General features: G+C 53.0%; 1 protein-coding gene across 1 annotated transcript in view; it reads right to left on the reverse strand.

The window, feature by feature from the left end:
• LOC124234399 (transient receptor potential cation channel subfamily M member 2-like) overlaps nucleotides 1-23,609 on the reverse strand; it is a 58,530-nt gene that overhangs the window by 27,034 nt on the left and 7,887 nt on the right. Inside the window, exons 4-12 of the mRNA XM_046651758.1 lie at nucleotides 19,919-20,087; nucleotides 18,399-18,579; nucleotides 14,847-15,013; nucleotides 12,176-12,356; nucleotides 10,850-10,911; nucleotides 9,388-9,588; nucleotides 5,349-5,451; nucleotides 1,802-1,923; nucleotides 1,209-1,562 (exon numbers count right to left, since the gene is read on the reverse strand). Of these exons, the coding sequence (XP_046507714.1) occupies nucleotides 1,209-1,562; nucleotides 1,802-1,923; nucleotides 5,349-5,451; nucleotides 9,388-9,588; nucleotides 10,850-10,911; nucleotides 12,176-12,356; nucleotides 14,847-15,013; nucleotides 18,399-18,579; nucleotides 19,919-20,087 (1,540 nt within the window). The remainder of the gene's footprint in view (nucleotides 1-1,208; nucleotides 1,563-1,801; nucleotides 1,924-5,348; nucleotides 5,452-9,387; nucleotides 9,589-10,849; nucleotides 10,912-12,175; nucleotides 12,357-14,846; nucleotides 15,014-18,398; nucleotides 18,580-19,918; nucleotides 20,088-23,609) is intronic.

A 23,609-nucleotide genomic window follows, 5' to 3' on the forward strand; every position in this document is an offset into this window, starting at 1 on the left:
GTTTCCTCCTCAGTGTCAGAGGGTGGGGTCACTTCCTTGGACCAGGATGCCACCCCCCAGTGCCTAAGAGGCAAGGCTGCTGCCCTCTGCTGTAGGGATGGCCACCACCTGGGGCCACAGGGGTGACAATGCTGCCCTGGCAGGCCCAGAGGCCACGTCAAGCCAAAGAGAGTTATCTCGAGCCTTAAGGTCTAATGGGTTTGGGACTTGTTAGAACCCATCACCCCTTCCTTCTTTCTGATTTCTCCCTCTGGGAATGGGAGTGTCCATCCTTGTCCCACCGCTGTATCTGGAGGCACATAACTCATCTGGCCTCAGAGGCTCCCAGAGGGAGGGGGCTCTGCCTCAGGATGAAGGCAGCTTGAGCCTCACCCACATCTGATTTAGGGACATTTAGATGAGACTCTGGATTTTAGACTTTAGAGTTGATGCTGGAACAAGTCAAGACTTTGGGGCTGTTGGTATTTTGCATGTGAGAAGGACATGAATTTTGGGGGACCAGAAGTTCTCCCTTTTGGGGACAGAATGGTGTCCTCAAAATTCATATGTTGAGGCCTAAAACCTCCACTGTGACTGCATTTGTAAATAGGGCCTTTAAGGAGGTGATTAAGTTAAATAAGGTCATAGAGTGAGGCCCTGATACAGTAGGACTGGTGTCCTTATAAAAAGAGGAAGAGAGGAGACGGGCCCCATGGCTAAGTGGTTAAAGTTCTGCGTGCTCCACTTCAGCAGGCCAGGTTCGCAGGTTCAGATCCTGGGTGCAAACCTACTCCACTCATCAGCCGTGCTGTAGAGGCGTCCCACATACAAAGTAGAGGAAGATGGGCACACATGTCAGCTCAGGGTAAATCTTCCTCACGAAAAAGAAGAATGAAAAAAAAAGAGGAAGAGATACACAAAGCACACACAGAGGAAAAGTCACGTGAAGACATGGCAAGCAGGTGGCCGTCTGCAAGCTAAGAGAGGCCTCACCAGAAACCGGCCCTGCCTACACCTTGATCTTGGACGTTCAGCCTCCAGGCTGTGGGACAATAAATATTTAAACCACCCCGTCTGTGGTCTTTGTTATGGCAGCCCTAGCTTCTAAGACACGGAGCATACTTCTTTTCTAATAAAAATAAAAGCTCATTTTTTAGAAAGCTCTGAGGACACAGCAGGGACCCAGCACACAGGCCGAGCCGGGCGGGGGCCACGTTACCAGCACGCACGTTGAGCTTGATGTGCGGCACGGGAAGCGTGAGCCGCGGCCGGTCGCTGGTCTGGGGCCGGGGGTACAGCAGCTGTGTGGAATCCCCCAGGAGCTCCCGCAGCACCTGGGCCACATGGTGCATCTGCACTCGCGGGGCGGCGGGCGCACAGGCCAGGCGCTCCGGCTCCTCGGCCAGCACCTTCTGCAGCTTGCAGTGGAACAGGCAGGAGGGGTCCAGGTTCTTGTACAGGTAGAGCAGGCTGTCCCACGTGACCAGCTCCTTCAGCCGCACCCCGTGCTCCAGGAAGAGCTTCACAAACTCGGGCTTGTTGGAGATGAGGGCAGCCGTCATCATGGGGTGCAGCTCTGAAGGCTGAGAGAGGGTGCCATGGGGGGGGTCATTGCCTTAGTCATCGCCTCACGTAATCCTGATCTCAGTGTCCCTGGAGACTGAATGACTGCTGTCTCCAGCTTAGGGAGCATGGAACTCCCAGGTCGCCCTCCACCAAGGGAAGGGCTGGCATCTAGACAGAGCCCACCCTCCAGGGCCTGTCCTTGCGATCCGTGTCGGCCCAACAAGTCCCTCCTCAGGGCAGCCCCGAGAAGCCTTACCTTCCACTGCCGCTCGTCAGTGAAGATCTCGCTCCGGGCGATGTCCACGCGATTCCACGCCACCGCTAACTTCAGCTGGTGGTCCCAGTTCTCGTGGCCAAAGTGGTCATGGCTCCGAGAGGCTGCAGGAAAAACCACATGCGTCAGGGGACTTCGATCTGGGTCTCAAAGCCACCTCCCATGGGCACCCCTGCCATTTAATAAAGTCAGAGAAGGCGGGATCCCTCACCAACCCCAGGCTGTCAATCATTTTAATGGAGTAAATCAGTGCTCAGTTGCAACCTTCCCCTCACACACACATACTGTTAGAGAATCTTGGGGTTTCAGTCACCCCTCTTCCCCTGGCTCAGCCCCACTTCCCCTCGCCACCCCCACCTCCTGGTCAAGTGGAGGAAGACGCGAACTCTGAAAGGCAGGCATTTTTACACCAATGTCCAAAGATACAGCTCTACCAGCCCTCACACTTCCTGTTTTGCCTGGATTTCAAAACCGCCACCTCACCCAGGTCCTCAGAACAAACATTTTGCCCAACTAGTTTCTGCTTTCTCTGTTCAACATCTTAAAACATTGCTTGTTATTTGCGGAAGAAAAAAAAGAACTTTGGCCCTCACCTCACACCACACGCAAAGTGGATCTGAGGCGGATCCCAGACCTGAGAATGAGAGCCGTCCCTACCGAGCTTCTCCTGTGACACGGAAGAAAATATTTGCCCCTGGGGACAGGCAAGGATTTCTTGGGAGGCAAAGAACATGACCGCAAAGGAAAAAACTGATAAATTAATCTGCATTAAAGTTTCAGCCTTCTGCCCTTCAAAGACACCTTGAAGGAAATACAGAAGCAAGCCACAGACCAAGAGAAAATGTTCCCAGCCCAGGTATCTGATGGGGCATTTGTATCAGAACATATCAAGAACTCATACAGCTAAAAAATGAGAAGACAAAGAACCAAATACACATGGACAGAAGACCTGAAAGACACTTCCCCAAGATGCCATACAAATGGCCAACAAGCCGTGGAAAAGACGCTCCCCATCATGGGTCATGAGGGAGCCGCCAATTCAAACCACAGTGAGATAGCACCTCACACCCACTAGGATGGCTGCAGTGTGAAAGACGGACAATAGCAAGTGTTGGCGAGGATGAGGGCAGCTGGGACGCTCACCCACGGCTGGCAGAGAGGTGACAGGCTAGGATCTTTTTGGAAAACAGTTTGGCAGTTTCTTATGAAGTTAAACATTGACCATACAGCACCAGTAATTCCACTCCTCGATGGGCACCCAAGAGAAATGAAAGCAAATGGCAGCCTCATTCATAACAGCCCCAACCTGGAGACAGCCTAAATGTCCGTCAACGCGTGAATGGAAAAAGAAATGGTTGTAGATGCTCACACAACAGAATGCTACCCCGCGGCAAAAAGGAACTGTGTTCTGAGACCCGCCACACAGAAGAACCGCAAAAACGGTGCACTGAGCAAAGGAAGGAAGTCACCAAAGAACAAATAGTGTACGACTCCATTTAGGTGCCGTTCTAGGATGGGTAAAACCGATATATAGTGACAGAAAGCTGGGGGCGGAGTGGAGGGAGGTTTGCCTACAAAGGGGCAGGAGAGAACTTTCTGGGGTGAGGGGACTGTCCTGTATCCGGATTATGGTGAGCACATGGGTGCCCACACCTGTAAAAATCCATCTGGCAGTAAACTTAGAATGGGGGTACTGTATATAGCCTGTACCTCAATAAAGCTGATTTTTGAAAAGGGTTGATATTGAAAAACCATATATGTATATATTTCTGTATAGAGAGATATTTTCATATATGCCCATATCACAAGGAGAGTCCCTTTCTCCCACCCCAGACGCCCACCCCCTTTCCCCTAAGCAACCAATTACAGCCAATCCCATTGGTTTGCTTTCAGAAATAGACACTCTCTTTCTCTCTCCATAATCTCTCTCTTTTCCCGCCCTGCACCCATGGGAGGTGCCATCCATGCTGCTCTGCACAACATGGAGCTATGCCAAAATAATCTTCCTAGGACTTTTTATTGAGGATAGCAGACCTCCAAAGTGCACCAGTCTTAACTGCACAGCCCGATGCCTTTTCACTGACATCTACACCTGAACAACCACCAAGGTCAAGAGCTGCAGCATTCCAGCTCCCCAGAGGCCCCCTCACACCCCTTCGGCTCAGTACCTGCCCCAGAGTGACCACGAGTCTACAGCTTTCTCCTGAACTTCATAACAGTTGTTGGTATTTGGTGCCCCATGTCCATGGGGTCTATCCTGGGCCATGAGCAGGGGTCCTTCCCCCTCCCAGTGCTGTGCACTGATGGTCAGACTGAGCGCCCACACTGGCCCCGTGTCACTGCCTTCGAGGGCCACGGCAGCTTCAGGTTCCACTGTACACAGGCTGCCTGGTGTCCCTCTTCTTGTTCCTTTGGCTGCTCAGAGACAAAGGCAAGGAAGAGACAGATGCTTTCATGGCCTGTTTGTAAACAGGACAGTTTAGGGCTGTGACGGGAACACCCTCAAGCCCCTGTCTTCATCTGGATATTCACACAGCTTTCCTGACCCTTGGTGTCCTTGCTGGCGGGGCAGTCGGGGTCCACCGTGGTGACAAGTCACAGCTCCTGACCCTGGCCAGTCCACATCCCCATACCCCCCACGCCCCCACATCCGCACACCCCCACACTTGCACATCTGCACACTCCCACACCCCTCTGCTCTGATTCTGTTGAATCAGCTCTTCCCAGCTCCTCTCTGTCTGAGCAGGACTCTCCCTGGACAGAGGCCTTTAAACAAAAGTCTCAAGTCTTAGTTTTAAGCATTTCATTGGTCCTGTGAGGCACAATAGCTGGTCCTTTTGTCAGTAAAAGGGATAGGGAATGGATATATAGAAATAAAGGTAGTTTCACCCTCTACCACGAGAGCTTCCTGCTCTGCCATCTGGGTCTGCCTGGGGCCCGTGTCCCCAGCATTAGGGATGTCCCGGCCAAGTGGAAGCCAGCAGGGAAGGACAGGGAAGTGTTCCTTCCCCCAGAAGTGAGAGAAGAGGGAAGTGTGGGCCCGTGGAGAATGGGCCAGAGGACAGAAGTGAAACTAAGGAAAGTTCAACAGGAGCAGTAAGCCCCGAGCTTTACCACTCACGAGGCCCCCCTGCGTTTGACTCCGCTGTGTTGGAGGCACAGGAGTTTAAGCGAGGCACGAAGCGTGGGAAGTCGGGAGCAGCAATTACAAGGTGCTTTCTTCCTACTCGGAAATTTTATGAGAAAGTATGATGACCACAGAAGAATAAATTAGTGCGGCTGTGCTCAGATCTCAGTTAAGAAGATGAGTTGGAAAAGGAAGGCTATGCCCTGACAGCAGTGACAGGGCACCCACTTGCCCAGCAGGGTGTGGGGTGGGCCCCCAGCGGTGCACCGCCAGCTGCCCTCTCACTGCCCTCTGACCTGTGCGTCTGACCCAGGGGTGGTATTTTTGGCTCCTCTATACTCAGGGTCCTGAGCACCCTTTTGCCCCCTTTTCCCCCTGGTCCCCACTTTACCCAACCCTCACCTTTCAGCAAGGCCTGCAGGATGGCCACATCCACGTCCTGCTGGCCGTCCTTGCCTTCCCGGAAAATGGTCAGCAGCTGCCGCCTCCGGACGATGTCTTGGATCTGCAACAAACATTCCCCAAGTGAGGAACGTGGTAATGAGTGGGCTTCCTGACCTCTCCAAGGGGCTGGGAAAAACGAGGCCCCGAACACAAAGCCAGAGCCCTGGGCACGAGTCCTGCCTGCCTGCATGGCCAGGGCCACCACCTCACCTCTCCACACCCTGGACAGTGAGGACAAAGGTGAGCAAGGATAATATGCAGTGATTTCCAGTGGTCTGTTGGGCACAAAACACAACCCAAGTGCGAAGAATCTTCATCTTGCTCATGAGGCAGTGTCTGCTGAATGCCCAGCATGGCTTAACATAAGAAGCATGGCTTCTCCCCCGGTCCTCCCTCCTGGGCCCTGCCTCGCCCCACCTGCCTACCTGCCTAACTATCTATCTACCTACCTACCTACCACCTATCCATCCATCCACTCATCCATCCACCCAATCATCCACCTACCTACCTATCTACCTACCTACCTGTCTGTATATCTAGGTACCTACCCACTCTATCTACTCTCATCTATCATTTATCTATCACCTATCTATTTATCTTATCTATCTATCATCTATCATTGTCTCCTAGTTGCTATGCCTGCTACCAGTTGCTGCTCCCCATGACCCCTGCACCCCGAAGCCAGGGTGGGCCTTCCACAGATTCCTCACAGCTCCTGAAGGCTTCAGACTCCTCCCCCAGCTCCCCAGGCCGGCCACACCCAGCCTCACCTGCCTTCTCATCTCCTCTCCCAGCCGGGCCATGTCCCCCACGCCTCTGCACAGACCACCCCAAGCCCAGGGTGCACCCTGGCACACGCCACCTCCACTCTAAGACCCCAACCATTCCCCATCCCTCAGGGTCCGGCTTTTATGACAACTCCAAATACCCTCTGGTCTCCCACCCAACCCCTACCCCGTCCTCCAGCCAGAACGTCTCCTGAATTTAACCCAGCTTAACAGAGATTCACAGAGCAGAGCAGCTATCATTTTCTGAGTGCAAATATGCCGACACAGTACAGAGCACTCTGCACGGATGATCTCAGTCCATCCTGAGTTTAAGTACTAATTATCCCTCTTTTACAGACAAGAAAAGGAATGCCGAGAGAGGGCATGCAAGTTCCTCCTGACACACATCCCTGTGGTGTTGGCCGCAAGTCCCTGTGATGAGACCCCATGACTGATAGCCAAGTCCGCCAATGGCAGCATCTAGGAAAAGGCCCCCTCCTGTTCACCCTTGTCACTCACCCACGGTGTAGACCCATGCTCTGAGGTTTGCTGAATGAATCACTGATCATGACTATGGAGCAGGATCCCCTCCCCAGTGAACCAGAACAATGACACAGGGGCTCCCCCCTCGGCCTGAGACTGAGTGTATGAAATGCTGTTTTCAGGCCCTTGACTCCACAATGGAAGGCAGACTAAAAAAAAGGCGCATTGACAACAGTGGGTTAGATTCCATTCTGAGAACTGCTGAATAATTTATGAACAATTGAGCAGAGGCCCCAGGGCCCACCTGCCAATTCCAAATGGATGGGGGGGGGGGGGCGCGGAAGCAGCGCTGAAGTCGGGAACTGAGCCAGCGCTCACAGCCAGACCTCCGTGTCTTTGCAAACTGCCCTGACGCTCATGGCAAAAACCATCTCACAGAACCTCCGTATCTCACTCTGAGACCACAAGAAGCACCGACAAGAACAAGGTCACTATGCCACCCGCAAAACGCCCCAGGAACTGGCCCTGCCCCATCCAGAGTGAGCCCCCTGCCTTCGACCCTCCCCAGCCCCCCATCTGGGGCTCGGACTCTCAGCAGGCCTTTCCCACACCCATGGATCCCCAAGGGAATGTCATCCCTCCACTTGTGTGTCCCTGTTGTCTTTGGTTGGTGGGCATGGACTCCCCACAGGGCTTGAAATTAGACACAGTCGGAGCTAAGCTGCTCCACGGACTGGCCCTGAGAGCACACATCAGGCACTTAAAACTGTGAATTTCCACGAGCTTTTACAACCTGGCTTCTCGTTCACAGAGCGGGATGAAAGGTACAGACCTGGATTACTTTGCCAGCCACAACTTATTGTCAGGGGAACCCAGGAGCGGAGAGGCACCACCCGCCCCTCCAGAGAATCCTGCCAGGAAACAGAAGTGAGGTGACCCCAGGACAGTGGGCCTCAGCCCCTGGGTTAAGAGTGTGGCCAGGACAGCAGAGTCAGCACAACCACAGGAAGGGTGGGTGCGGGGCCTCTGTGCAAGCTCCTCGGGCTGGCCAAGGGTTTCAGGGGCGGGTGAGGCTGACCCGCCTCACTCCTTCACACTGATGCCCTTTGGAGGCTGGGGTCAGGGCCATGGGCTGTGCTCCCTCTGCAGAGCTCATCAGGGCCACCCAAAATCTGGACTGGGGAGACAGCCACTGCTGAGGCCGACTTCAGATGCCCCAGGTCTCCCGACCAAGTAAACAGCCTCCAGGTGTCTGGGAGAAACTCTCCCACTGTAGGCATAAAAGACAAAGTTCCGATGAAAATTACTGAAAAGCAAGATTACAGAATCGCAGGGCCGTTATGATCCTGGGCTGTAACAGCCACGCTCTCCCCTGGGCCAGGAGAAGTGGGTCAGGAACGGAGAAGGGTCCAAACCAGAGATCGGGGGATTGGGGCGCCCATGAGGTTCACGGCTCAAGAGTGGAGGGGATGGCTAGAAAGCGGGGCCCCAGAGCCCCCTCTCATCTAGGCTATATGGTGATGTTCCAGAAAATCCTTGAACTCTAGTGGGCTAGGTAAATAATGTCATCCTTAGAAATAAAAAAGAAAAGGAAAAGACAATAAAAGAGAAAAGGCTAAATGCAATGTGGTGTCTTGGTTGGGCCCTGGGACAGATAAAGGACACTAGTGGATCAATATGACATTGGAATAGCCTGTGTTTCGCTAACAGTGATGTCCCAGAGTTCACGTCTAAGTTTTGACAAAAGCCCTGTGTTTTGTAGGACGTTATCATCAGGAGAGGCTGGGCGAAGGGTGGACAGAAACCCTCTACTGTCTTTGCAACTTTTCTGTAAATGTAAAATAATTCCAAAACAGAGAGAGAGAACAAGCAGGCCCGAAAGAAGCTGTGCCCTGCAGCAGAGGGCCATGCCCGCCCCCCACGTGGTGTGTTCCTGGACCCGTCAGCCGTGGGTTCCTGTCTCAGAACTCCTCCGTTTCCACTCCATCCATTCTGCCCTCGGCGTGGGAAGGACTGCCCCTTTGGGTGTAACTAACTCCCTCCCAGGTCTTGAACTCAAACCCTCTGATCCGGGAGACCAGGGGGCATTCCTGGGCTGCTCACATGCAGATCCCCAGGGAGGGCCCATGCCCACTGAATCATGGGGGAGGACCCACCATGTCCTCTATCTAAGGAATGCACGGGAAGCCCTTCCAGACGGCACCCAGGAGCCAGGCTTGGGCCCCGTCTCGTCCCCCTCTACCTGCCTCCCTGTCTTGCCAACTCCTGAAGGCCTCCATTCGTCTGCCTGCCAGCCTTGAGCTTGGCGGGCTTGGCCACCCACTGCGGTCACCTCACAGCGCCCGTGCTGCCAAGTCTCAGCTCTCCATCCCTCTGCTGCCCTCCCCAGCCTCAGCACCAGCCTCCTGCCCCTCCAGTCCAGCAGGCTCCTCCTCCCACAACAGCTGTGCTCTCACCCTGCAGTGTCCCAGCCCAGCTGGAAGTTCTGCAGGCAAGAGGCTGGAGACGTGCCCTCCCTTGGCAGAACAGGTCGCTGCCTCTCGAAGGCTTCCTGCCAGCCCTGGGCCGTCTGCCCACCCGGCTCAAAGACTACCACCCTCTGCAGATCACTTCCATGCCTGCCTCAGGCCCCCTGGGGTCTCTGTTTCTGAGTCCTGTGTGTCCTAGTCCTACTTACCAGGCCAACAGCCTCCAGACGTACCAGCTGCAGGCTCATGCCTGAAGACCGACGCGCCTGCCTGCCTCACCTTTTTGGTCCACTCCACAATCCTGCCTTCGGTGAAGGTCTCAAACATCTCCTGGAAGAACATGCTCAGCTTCTGCTGAATCAGGGAGATGGTGATCTCAGAGATGGGCAGACCAGCCACCTGGGCAATGACGTCGGCCACGCGGCCCGAGCCCTCCACGATCACGCAGGGGGTGCCGTTGGTGATGGCGTTGTAGATGGTCTGCAAGGCGGGGGCCAACCATGAGCCCCGGGGCCTGGATCCCCGCCCACCCTGACACTTCCTAAAGTGGAGAATTCTCCAACAGCATTTACTGTCAGGGCCAGTGGGCTATTGTGAAATTCACTGAACCCTTTAGTTTGCTAGCATTCCACTGCTCAGATGAAAAAGCAGCTAATCCTATATACTGTGGGGCATTCACCTCATGCATCATCTCTCGGGCCTATCGCCCCACGCCTCTGTAATGAAAGGTCTGGACATTTCCGCCCATTGACCTGTGGACACGTGAGCCATCTCCAGATACTCTCCAGAGACAGGAGGCGCTGCCTGGCCCGGACTTTCGCTCCCTCGTTAAGGCCCAGGGTAAGACCAGGACAACAAGAGAGACCCCAGGACCCAGGGTGAGATCAGCTTCAGGAAGGGGCTCGTGACCCCAGTAGGAAGGAGGCCTTCAGTGGGAGCAGGCGCCCTACTCTGGGTGCGAGGAAGCAGCCTGGGCACCGTCTGTGTGAGAGCCATGAAGAGGATGCTGCAGGGGTGGGCGTGGGGGACCAGATGCTTTCCCATCCCCCAGGACACCCCAAGGTTCTAGGTTGACCTCCTGCAATCACTAAACATAAACGGACGTTTTCTATGATCCCATAAACGAAACGTCCATGCTCCTGCCCCAAATCTGCAGGCTGTAATGTTGTTGTCTGTTCCTACAGCAGAAATAAAGTTGGTCAGCATCCCCTGAGTGAGGTGAACCACACCCCATAGGGAGGGCTCTGAAGAAAGGTTTGTGGGCAGTGAGTTAAAACCACCGAGGAGCCTGCCTTCGATTCAGCTGCTGGACCCTCGGGGCTGGGGCATGGCCTGAGGGCCTATATTTTGAGAACCCCTTGAGGGGAGTCTGGCTGCAGAGTTGCAGAAACCCCCACGGGCTGCCCCAGGGTCCAGGAGGGGTGGTGGCGAGGGGCGCCGGCTCCATGATTGCTGCAGTCCCCTCTGGAGCCCCCTTACTTCTGTGCTGGTCAACCGCCCAGGGCCAAAGCCAGCGCAGCCCCCCCACAGCGGGGACCACTCTGCAGGCTCCCTTCCCAGCCCACCTGCCCCCTCGGAAAGGGCCCTGCCACGTGGTGGGCCTCCCTTTCTCCACCCTGTGGTGGACAAGCCCTCTTGCCAATGACCCCGCTGGGATGCTGGTAACAGCGCTTTGGGCCAGCTGTCCCCCAACAGCAAGACTCGACCCCCAAGACGCCCCCACCCTGCAGCCAGTACTCACATGCAGTGTGCCAGGTCCCCCCTCCAGCACCACACAGACAATGGGGATCTTGATGGCCACGCCTAGGATGAAGCACAGAGGCCCCGCTTAGGGAAGGCAGGGCTCAGACTCTCCACCTGGGTACAGTTCCCACCCCCCTGCCAGCTCCGGCCTCATCCCATGCGAGCGTCGGTTGGGAGCCATGTTGTAAGTACTAAGCAGCTTTAAAGGTTGGCACCCTGGAGCTGCCAGAGCACCTGCCTTTTCTGTGTAATGAGAGCAAACTCGAGGGCCTGGTGACGGCACCTCTCTTGCCCCTGCCTCTCCTGCCCCTTTTCGGGGTGGGGGAGAGCTGGGGGCTGTGGGCCATCAGAGCGACAAGCAGGGTCCAGCAGGACGCCACAGCCAGCTGCCTTTCTCTGCAGGCTTTCACAATGCCTCAACTCTGGGCGTGCCACAGGGACACATCAAGCAGTGGCACACGCACACACGTGACGTGGGAGCTTGGCATTGGAAACTCTGTCCTCTGTCCGGCCGTCCGGTCCCCACCTTGAGCTTTTTTTCAGCCAGTCGGCAGCCGGGGGATGTGTGAAGACTTCAGAAATGTCTTTCCCCGGGCCACAAACGTTCTCTCCAAGTTCCCGCATGATCTCACGGCCCCCACACACTCGCACCCCCAAACACTCCGCACCCACGTCCTCAGTGGAGCAGGGTTCTCAGGGTGGTCCCCGGACCGGCACCCTCAGCGTCACCTGGGGACTTGGGAATGAGGCTCTCACCCATCTGGACCTGTGAGTCAGAGCCTCTGGGGTGGGCCATTCTCCGGGTTGACAAGCCCCCCAGGGATGCTGATGTGCAAGGAACAACGCTGCTCCGAAGGTGCCCACCCAGCCCAGGGACAGAGCTAGAAACTCCGATATCTCGGTCCTTCTTCACCTCCCTCAAATCATATGCAAAGTCCTGTGTATTTGACCTCCCAGTGTCCTAGCCTCCATCCCATCCCACCTCAAGGAAAGATGTCCAGGCCCGAGTTTTGGCAGGTTCTGTCTTCTGAGCCGAGACATGTTTGTGTGGTCGAATGGCTATAGGATGGTCTGTGACCTGAGAGGGAGCAGAGGAGCCGGGGGCCTGCCCTGACTGTCCTTCACCTGGTTAAAAGGGACGAGAGATGACCCTACCGAATAAGTGCAAAGAGATGGTGGGAAAGAAATCCAGGTGCCTTCTGATCGCGCACCTTGAGTGCCCCGCCTGTTGAATGTCCTGGTCACGGACAGCTGTGTCCCAGACACCTTGACCAGCCTGCTCCTCTCTCTGTCCCGCGCGCCCTCGGAAGCGAGCTCCACTCACCTCCTCTCTCCTTGGTCTGCTCCGATATGAACTTCTCCAGCTTCGTCCTCAGGGGAATCTCCACCCCGTAGCGGCCGTGGGTCCCGTCATCCACAAGGATGAAGTGGGAGTGGTTGCTGTCCAGGCAGGTCAGGTGCCCTTGGCCATCCTCATCCACGATGTACTCGGCAGGGAAGCCACCCTGAGGACGGCAGAGAAGAGTCGGACACAGACAGACGGAAAGTCCTACATCTTTAACGCTGGGAATGAGGGATCTAGTAGGCTGATAAACGACCCTCCAAAGATGCAGGAGTCCTGATCGCTGGAGCCTGTGAATGTTCCCTTGTTTGGAAGAAGGGTCTCTGCTGATGCGACGAAGTTAAGGATCTTAACATGGGAAGATTAATCTGGACTGGGTTATCCAGGTGGGTCCTAAATGCCATCACAAGTGTCCCTGAAAGAGAGAGGCAGATGGACACGTGACGACAGAAGAGGCGGAGGCCGTGTGACCACGAAGGCAGAGGCTGGAGTGATGCGGCCACAAGCCAAGGAAAGCCGGCAGCCGCCAGAAGCTGGACGGGGCAAGGAAGGACCCTCCCCTAGAGCCTCTGGAGGAAGCACGGCTCTGCCGACAACTTGACTGTGGCCAAGTCATACCGATCTCAGAGTTCTGGCCTCCGGAAACGGCAGAGAGGAAATTTCTGTTGCTCTAAGCCACCAGGTTTGTGACATTTGTTGCAGCCGCCCCAGGACAGTGATCCCAGAGGGACGGCTGCTGGACCAGCGCACACCCCCTGTTGTCCACAGGGGCCGGCAGGCTGGTATCGTGGGGAGTCTTATGAACTCCAAATGTGGGGAAGAGAACATAGTGATCCTGGAAGTCACCCACTCTCTCTCGGCCTCAGATTTCCGCTCCACAGAATGAGCACACAGGACAGGACCAGCCCCGTCCAGCCAAGTGCGTCTACGATGCTGACACAGATGGAACACAAAGGCCGGAGTCGGGCTGCCCAGATCTCGAGCATTTGTGATGGCTAAAGGAATCACACCAGAGAGGCTCCCCGGGAAACGAGCACAGGCTGCACGGCCCAGGGGAGAAGGGCCGGTTCCCGAGTCACCACTCATGGGGCAGTTATGAGAAAGCCTCCTCAGAAGTCACGGAGATGACGGGGTTCAGGGCAGGCCGCCCCAAGATGTGTGCCACTCTGCCATGCGGATTCTTCCGAGCTGAAGACAATAAAGGCTGGGAAGACTCAGGAAGAACATTCAACCTTACCCCAAACTGCCTAAAAGAATTTCACCTAGAAGGCCTGTTCCAGGAAGCCATAAGATATCACACCGTAAGATAGCTATAGTATAACGTGAAATAGGTGCAATAGAAAGGCACCAACAGGGGCCGGCCCGGTGGTGCAGTGGTTAAGTTTGCACGTTCCACTTCAGCGGCCCAGGGTTCACCAGTTCCGATCCCGGGTGCGGACATGGCATCACTTGGCAAGCCATGCTGTGGTAGGCGTCCCACATATAAAGTAGAGGAAGATGGGCACGGATGTTAGCTCAGGGCCAGTCTTCCTCAGCAAAAAGAGGAGGATTGGCAGTAGTTAGCTCAGGACTAACCTTCCTCAAAAAGAAAGAAAGAAAGGCACCAGCAAGCCCATTTTTGGCCCAGCAAAACTTGCTTTAACAAACATTTGCATTTCCGTCTCCATGTAAATTGTCTTCCTCCCCTCTGAAATCCCAAAGACTACCCCAACCTCCTCCTTTGCCTTTAACTGAAGATGCTACTTAAGCTGGCAGCTTTGGCCAGATGGCCGAGTTATGCAGTGTCCTTGGTTTCTCCCATGTATACATGTCATAAAGCTCTGTTGATTTTCCCCTGTTATTCTGTCTCATGTGAATTTAATTTGTAGTCCAGACAGAAGGACCCAGAGTGGGCAGAGGAATTCTTTCTCCCCTACAGAGGCTTGTGTTTGGGGCCAGTGTCCCCCGAGCTTTCCTGACTCTGTGGACTAAGTGGACGTGTGCTCATTATGCCAAATCTAGTGTCCCTAAACAATCTTATCAGATGAAACAAATTATCTTTTCCAACTCAAGGCTCCGTATTTGAGCAATTGCTTCCCACAGCTGCACCCAGTGAAATGGAAACAGGAGCGCTCTCTCTTCAATCTTAAAAGAAGCTCCTTGTGGGTAATGACTGTCGGAAGTCAGAGCATCATGCAGTCCCTGGGCTGGAGGAGATCTGAGTGCAGGGGTTCAAGGGTCACAAGGTCACACTTTGGGATCAGACAGCCTGGGGTCAAGCCCACCCAGACGCTCATGGGCCGCGTGCTCTTGGCCAAGCCACCTCCTTGCACTCAGCCCCCTTCCTTTCTCATCTGAGTGGCTGTTAGCAGAGCCCCAGACCAGCGGTGGCTCTTAGGCGACTCCTATGTGGACCCATCTTGTAATCTCAAGGGGGAAACCAGAGTCCAGCCAATTAGCTACTTGTCCCGGGTCACCAGCATCTGCAGTGCGGGGGCCTCGAGCCCAGAGCTCCTGTGTCCCTGTCCAGCCTCTCCCCTCCACGCTGCATCTACCCTGGTGCCCAGATGGTGGTCTGTCCACTGCTGTCCCCCGTCAGATCCTACACATCAACTCCCTGCCTCCCGTCTCTCCTCTGACCCCACCACCCCAGGAGCACGCCCACTCGGCTCACCGTGGGATGGATCAGGCCTTCTCGGTTGTGCAAGGTGCCCCACGTGGCAATTCCAATGGTGACGACTTCTCCTTCGTTGTAGCTGCTGCTCAGGCTGAAGTCGCGCACGGCCTCACCCACCTGCTTCATCACGCCCGTGTGGGTCCCCCCAGTGATAATCCAGGCCCCTGGGGAAAGGAGAGAGGGTGGGCAGGCCCATGGGTCCTGGTGCGCACCCTGCCACACCTGAGCTTGACACCTAAGGCCCTGCATGCTTCTGATGCTCAGTCCCCCATGCCCGCCGAGCCCCTACTCAAGGGCCTTCAAACTCATGATCAGGGGTAAGTCTTAAAAGCTGGAGGCATCACAGTCTCTTGTTTCAGAGTGTCCTATAAAGCCATAGTGATGAAAACAGCACGGTACTGGTACAAAACAGACACACAGGTCAATGGAACAGAATTGAGAGCCCCACACATCTACAGACAGTTAATCTTCAACAAAGGAGCCACAAACATACAGGGAGAAAGGAAAGTCTCTTCAATAAATGGTGTTGGGAAAACTGGACAGCCACACACACAAGAATGAAAGTAGACCGTTATCTCACACCCTACACAAAAATTAACTCAAAATGAACTAGAGACTTGAATCTAAGACCTGAAACCATAAAACACCTAGAAGAAAATATAGGCAGTACACTTTTTGACACTGGTCTTAGCAGCATCTTTTCGAATACCATGTCTACTCGGGCAAGGGAAACAAAAGAAAAAATAAACAAGCGGGACTTCATCAGACTAAAGAGCTTCTGTAAGGCAAAGGAAACCAGGAACAAAACGAAAAGACAGCCCACCGACTGGGAGAAAATGTTTGCAAATAATATATCCAACAAGGGGTTAATCTCCATAATATAAAGAACTCACACAACTGAACTATAAAAAAAACAAACAACCCGATCAAAAAATGGGCAGAGGATATGGACAGACAATTTTTCCAAAGAAGACATACAGATGGACAACAGGCAAATGAAAAGATGTTCAACATCACTAATGATTAGGAAATGCAAATCAAAACTACAGCAAGATATCACCTCACACCCATCAGAATGGCTATAATTAACAAGACAAAAAATAACAAATGTGGGAGAGGTTGTGGAGAAAAGGGAATGTAAACTGATGCAGCCACTATGGAAAACAGTATGGAGATTTCTTAAAAATAGAAATACCATACGATCCAGCTATCCCACTTCTGGATATTTATCCAAAGAACATTAAATCAACAATACAGAGAGATCTATGCACCCTTATGTTCGCTGCAGCGTAATTCACAACAACCAAGACATGGGAGCGACCCAAGTGCCCATCAACTGATGAATGAGTAAAGAAGAGGTGGTGTATATATATACGATGGAGTACTACTCAGTCATAAAAAAGACAAAATCGTCCCATTTGCAACAACATGGATGGACCTTGAGGGTATGGTGTTAAAGAAATAAGCTAGATAGAGAAAGACAAGATAGAGAAAGATAAATGAGCTAGATACAGAAAGCTAGATAGAGAAAGGATTTCACTCATATGTGGAAGATAAACTAACACATGGACAAAGAGAACAATTTAGTGGCTACCAGAGGGGAAGGGGGCTGGGGGTGGGCACAAGGGGGTGATGGATATAAAGTAGACTATTGGTGGTGCGCACGATGCAGCCTATACAGAAACTGAAATATAATAATGTACACCTGAAATTATACAATGTTATAAACCAATATGACCTCAATAAAATAATTTAAAAAAAAAAAAAACAGGATTTCAGAGGAAGCCAAACCGCGATTACGTCCTCAACGCTGCAGCTGGGAGCCAAGGTTTCCTGTGCTGCTCAGGGAGGCGGGGACAGAAACAGGCCCCCCAGCCCACCCCACCCCCAGCTCCTGACGGCAGGCCTTGTCCTCTCTGCCTGCCTCCTGTCCGGTCTCGGAAACATGGCACCTCAGAAATTTCTCTGAATGCTTCTATATCAAGACACATAAACTTCCCTTCTTCCCCTTGGTTTTTGGGCATAGAGTGTGGTAGACTGCATCCCTGTGTCCGCCACTGGGCCCTGTTCCCTGTGCGGGATCATAAGTCCCACCCACTGCCACACAACTTACAGAGGCCCCTATGGGGGACACACCTCCCACCCCACTGTCCAGCCCGACCAGTGGCCCGGTTTGGTCCTCTCATGCTGGCAAGAAGAACCGATGCCAGGTCTGAGGAACCTGAATTTGCGCCAGCTGTTTTTGCAGTACTCCATCTGCCACGAGGACAGCAGGTCCCCTGTGGGGTCTGCTCCTCTGGTCTGTGTCCCGGAATGAGAAGACACATGGAGCGGACCTGCAGCCGCTGACCTGCAGCCACCTCCTTGAAACATAAGCCAAGAGCCACGTCTGCTCTTGTTTGGGCTGCCTGGTCCCAGCACGGTGCCGACAACTGTACAGGCATTGAAGCCTGGAAGCCAGTCATGGCGTCGCCATAAAAACCAAACTAAACCACGTGGCACTGGCCTTGGGGCCGGGAAGTGGCTGATTGACAGTAAACGCTGAAAAGATAACCACGAGATGTGGTACAACCGTCACCCGTGACTCCCTGGGGACAGGTGAGCGCCTGCTGAATGTGCGGCAGAGGTTACAAGTGTGCTTGCTGATGGTCAGCTGCACTGAGCCAAGATTCGGTCGATCTGCAGGCAGGGACGGAGGGAAATGGAAGGATCCCGAAAACCCAGGGCCTACAAGTAGACAATGAAATTGAGCGACATGGGCCAATTAAGACTCAGATTAAGACTCTGTTTCAGGGCAGAGGCCAAACCGAGGGTGTGGCCCTCACACCCTTGGCTGAAACCAGATCCCAGAAAGAGGCTCAGTGCCCTCTGGGTGACCCCAGTCTCACCTGGACCCCAAATCCTTGCTCTCGGGGCATTGACTTACACTGGCAGAACCCCCTCAGGGGCCCTGGGCATGGGATCTGCTTATCGATTGTCACTTTGAGAGAGCCCCGAGGGCCGCCTCCCGAGGAGCCCTGGATACTTCAGGCGGACACAGGGTCCCGGCACACAGCCCCTGCCCTGCTCTTACTGGGAGTGTGACCTCAGGGAGGGAGTCAATGACGGAAACGAATCCTTCCTTCCATGACACTGACAGAAAGATTAGGTAACAGGAACTCACTCGCACCCCCCAGGCTAACCCATGCTCCTGGCCTCCTCTGCCCGCCCGCGGAAGCTCACAGCTTCCAGGCCTCCTCTAGGCGCAGAGCAGGGCGTCACCATCGGGGAGTGAGCCAGGGCCCTGTCTGTCCTGACAGGCAAGCCAAGCCAGCCGTGGGGCAGCAGCAGGACATCAGGGAAGGAGGGTGGGCAGGGAGCGCCGGGTGAGTCTGACCACATGCTTCTCCACTGGGGCCCAGAGTGGCCTCAGGGACCCCCGAGGGCCAAGCAGTCCCAACGCCCCGGCTCTGTCTCGCAGGGACCCACTCCTCCTTCAGCCTGCCCCTTGCTCCCAGGCCTGAGCGCTCCCTGTGGTCCAGGCCTCATGTCCCCCCTCCCAGGCGTTACCTGTGGTCTGGGCCACCTTGACCAGGCCTCTGCGGAAGACGTTCTTCAGCCTGGGCTTCATGTTAAAGTCCTTGGCCCCTCCAGTGACCGAGATGAGAAGGTTGGGGACATCCAGGCCCCAGTGCTGGGTGATGAGGTGGTAGATGACGCTGGAGGGCGTGTCCTGGGAGAGGCGGACATACTGCGGGGAAGTCAGAGGACAGCAGAGGAGGCTGGGTCAGTGGCCAGCTGGGCCAGTCCGAGGCCACAGCACAGTGGGGGACAGTGTCCCCACCCCCGGCCATGTCCCATAGCCTCAAGCGGGCCGTGGTCGCCTCACCCCTGGGTCTAGATTCAGTGAGGGTTGCAGCCATACAGGGCATGAATTGGGAGAAAAGGGGGAGGCAAAGGCCCAGAAGAGGGGCCCCACGGCAAAGAACTGCCCCTCATCGTCACAGACCCTCAGCCCAGCTGCCTCTCTACTCTCCCTCTCTGTGTCGGGGGCACCCCACGCTGGAGACCCCATGTCTGCTTCAGTCCCACAGTAAAGGCCAGCCCGCCGTCGTGTCCTCCCAGGTTTAACCAGCAGCTGTCCTGTCCTTCCTTCTCTCCGTCTTCATCTAGTACAGTCTCCCTCTTGGCCACACGCCTGCCCTGGGTCTCCATGACCTGTCACTTTGGGTCAGTTGCCCTTGGCTTCTGGTCCAGACACTGCCCTCCAGGGCCACTCTCACTCCGAGCCCCTGTGCTGCAGAAGAACGCCCGTGCTCCATGGAGGACGCCTCCTCTCGGGTTGGGCCAGCCACACCTAAGACACCCAGCCCACTGGACTGGCCCTGAGAGTGGCTCCAAAGGACAGGGGCTTGGTGAGCACCCAACACGTGGTGGTGCTGATGCAGCGGGCTCTGGGCCGGTGGCCACCCAGGAAGCTGGTGTGACCCCATCCTCGGACCCTCCTTGTGCAACCTCTTTGGCCAAGTGGGCGGCGTCTCAGAGACTCAGAGGAGTTGAGGAGAAAAGTCACACTCAGTTAGTAAGAGGTTCAGGGTTTCCAGAGCCCCAGCACAGAAGAAGTGGCTCCACCAGACCCCATAGGTCAACGATGCCCAAAAGCTGCATCAAAATCCTGCGGAAGACTGGTTAAAATGAGGGAGGCTGGGCACCCAATTCAGCAGGTCTAGGGTGGGGCCCGAGAGTTCGCTTGGCAGTGCTGTTGGTCCAGGGACCACCCTGCGATCCACCGTACATGACAGACTCGCCAGGGCCTGGGCCTCCCTCTGCCCCTCCCGTGTTCCTGAGCAAGCTCAAGGCTCTGCTGGCCTCCCACCCTGCTGTGCGGCCCCCTGGCACAGCTCTCGCCTCTGCTACTGGGTCTGTTAGCCTTGGGGAGCCCCGCCTGCCCCACCCTTAGCCCTGGGAGGGCTCTGTGCCCTGGGATTTCACCCAGCCTCTCCCTCCAAACCCAGGAAGTCCCAGCCACCGAGGGTCACTGACAGTGGGGTCTGGTCCACAGTAAGAATAATGGAGTGATGGAAACCAACCTTTCCCACCTTCTGACCCAGGCCCATGAAGGCAATGTCACCAAAGGCGTCCGTTGGCATCTCCTGGACATGCTTCTTTGGGTCCCATTCCTTGCCCTGGAAGGCACAGGGCCAGGTGGCCTCCTCCAAGTGCTGCTCATGCGTGTAACCACACTCGCACACCACCTTCCTGCAAAGACCACACAGTCACCAGAGGTAACGGGGTGCCTGTCCTGCTCCTGCTGGGGGTGTCACAGAGGCCCAGTGGAGACCCAGGACTTTCACCCCACCCAGCAGTAACGAGGCATCCTGGCCAGAGTGTCAGTGGAGGCCACATGGGGGCAGTATAAGGCACCCCTGCCCCTCCTAGCCAGGGTGGGATCAGGGGAGGCCCAGTGGGGAGCTGGAACTCCCCCCACTGCACAAGCAGGAACAAGAAGCCCCTCCCCACCAAGCATTAGTTGAAGCTCAGGGGGACTTGGCCCTCCGCCTCTACAAGGCAGTGACGAGATGGTGCCCTTCCTCCCCATAGGCAGCTCATAGTGGACCACCTGAAACACAGGATCAAGAGTCTTACACCGTAATCCCTACAATATCAAGGTTTCAACTGGAAATCAGTAGCCATACCAGAAACCAGGAAAATCTCAACCAGAATGAGAAAAGACAAGAGCCACCAGGACCAAGATGACACAGATGTTGGAATGATCTGGCAAGGATTTTAAGGCAGGCACCACAAAAATGCTTTAACAAGAAATTGTGAACACACTTGGAAAAAATGAAAAAATATAAAGTCTCAGCAAAGAAATAGACGACACATCAAATATAAATTTTAGGACTGAAAAATGCATTAAACAAAATTTTTAAAACTCACTGGATGAATTCAGCATCAGAATCGAGGTGACAGAGGAAAGAATCCATGAATTTGAAGACAGAACAGTCGAAATGAACCAATGCGAACAACAGAGAGAAAACAGGCCTAAATAAACAAATAAACAGACCCTCTGGGGCCTGTAGAACTATGACAAAAGATCAAACATTCACATCATCAGAGTCCCCGAAGGACAAGAGAAAGAAGGCAAGGCTGAAAAAGTATGTAAAGAAATTATGACCAAGTGAGAGCCTTCCCAGGAATGCAAGGTTGGGTTAACATTTAAAAATCAATTGATCTAATGTACCATATTTGCAAAATAAAGGAGGAAAGTCATATGATCAATTGCTTGGATGCATAAAGTATTTTACCAAATTCAACCCCCACTCATAATAACAACATTCAACAAACTAGGAATAAAGGAGAATTCCCCAACCTGATAAAAAGCATCTATGAAAGTCCTACTGGCAACAGCATACTCAATGATGAAAGGTTGAATGCTTTATCCTGGAGACCGAGGACAAGAGAAGGACGTCCACCCTCACCACTGCTATTCAGCAGGGTGCTAGAGGCCCTGGCTAATGAAATAAGCAAGGAAGAAAGAGAGATAGAGAAAAGGCAAACAGATAGGAAAAGAAGTAAAACCATATTTATGCACAGATAACATAATTGTGTGTGTCGAAAATCCTAAGGAATCTACAAAAAAAAAACACAAGAATTGACAAGAAAGTCTAACAAGTTTGTAGGACACAAGGTCAACAAACATTAATCAACTTCATTCTATATAGAAGAAACAAACAATTAGAAAGTGAAATTTTAAAAAAACAATACTACCAACAATAGCAAAAAAGAAAAAAGAATGGCCAAAATTTCTCGTATTTGAAAAAAAAAGACACAAATCTACAGATTCAAGAATATGAGTGAACACTAAACAGGATAAGCCCAAAGGAGATGCACACCAAGACATGTAATGGTCAAACTTCCAAAAACTAAAGACAAAGGAAAAATCTTGAAAACAGCAAGACAGAAATGATACTTTGCCAGTTGGAGGAAAACAATTCAAACAACAACTGACTTCTCATCAGAAGCCAGGAAGAAATAGCGCAACATTTTTCAAATACTGAAAGACAAAAACTATCAGCCCAGAATTCTATATCAGCAAAAATGTCATTCACATATGAAAGGGAAGTCAAGACATCCTCAGACGAAAGAAAACTAAGGGAATTTGTCACCAGCAGAGCTACCCTACAAGGATGGCTAAAGGAAGTTCTCTAAACAGAAATGAGATGATAAAAGAAGGAATTTTGGATTATCAGAAAGGAACAAAGAATAACGGAAAGAGAAAAAATACGGGTAAATAGAATACCTTTTCCTTCTCCGGAATTTTCTGAATTATGTTTGATGGTTGGGTTGAGCCAAAGTTACAACACTTTCTAACATGGTGCTCAATGCATGTGGAGGAAATATTTTAAGCAATTATATTATAAATGGGGATGAGTAAGGGATGTGAAAGGAGGTAATGTTTCTACGCTTCACTCAAACTGGTCAACACCAGGAGACTAAGTCATACACATATTGGCAGATTATGTAAGACCAGCAGATGAGCAGATATCAGTAGATTGTGATAAACTGTGAATATATAATATAAACCTGGAGCAACAAATAAACAAAGCTCTACAAAGAGATACTCTCAAAAATAGTGTGGATAAATCAAAATGGAACTCTAAAAATTATTCAAGTAACCTACAGAAAGGCAGGAAAAGAAATACAGAGCAAACTGAGAACCAAAAAGAACATGGCAGACTCAAGTCCCAACATATCAATAATCCCATTAAATGTAATGTCTGAATAGACGAGTTGAAAAGCAGAGATTGGCAGAGTGCATAAAAAAAATCAGACCCGATTATTGGTTGTCTACAAAAACCTCACTTCAAATATAACGATATAGGCCCGTTGAAAGCGAAGGACCACACAGCAACCAAGAGGAGCCAACTGTCTACACAGCAACTCAGACGGATCTCAACGGCCTTACGCCGAGTGAAAAAAAAGCCAGTCAGACGATCACATAGTGTATGATTCCATTTATGTGACATTCTAGAAATGAAAAAATTGTAGAGACGGAGAACAGATGAATGGTCACCAGGGGTCAGGGATGGCGGGGTAGACGCAAGTCTGTAGCCAGTGGTGGGACCATGGAATCTCTCTGTAGTATCTTCGCAACCTCCTGTAAGTTTATAATTATTTCAAAATAAAAGGATTAAAAACCCCACACAGTGCAGGCTCAAAGCAGAAACTCTCAGCCACGGGCCAGCAGGATGCACACGGTCCCCCAAACTCTCCCCTCCCACCAGGCCCAGCTGGATGCCCGTGGTCGTGCTCCAGAACTCCAGCCTCCGGGAGCTGCCCCTGTGTTTTCTGCTTTTCCCCAGCAAGAATGCATTGACGGCTCTTTCAACTCTTACCTCCTCTCTTATTTTCTTTGTCTTCAGGGGTTGAAATCTCTTTATTCCTTTACTACTATATACTGGGGTTTCAGGAGACAGAGGAGATAAGTGTGTTCGTCACTCCTTATTTGACTGGAAATCTACAGATGTTTTAGATTCCTACTTTTTGCTGGTAATAAATGACCCAGACGACCAGATGCAGATGAGACCCCGAAAAAAGTCTAAAACCAGAGGAAAGCTGAGCCAGATGGTACAGGCGACAGACTCCTGGACCAGAAGAAAGAGGACAAGTTTCTCTGCCACCCAGCAAGTGTGACCTCATATGCTTCTGACTCTCAAGTTCTCAGTCAGTAAATGGGAAAAATAATGCTTTCACTGCCCCCAACCCTGCAAAACTCTG

This window comes from Equus quagga, unplaced genomic scaffold, assembly GCF_021613505.1.
Source record: "Equus quagga isolate Etosha38 unplaced genomic scaffold, UCLA_HA_Equagga_1.0 73442_RagTag, whole genome shotgun sequence".
Taxonomy (NCBI): domain Eukaryota; kingdom Metazoa; phylum Chordata; class Mammalia; order Perissodactyla; family Equidae; genus Equus; species Equus quagga.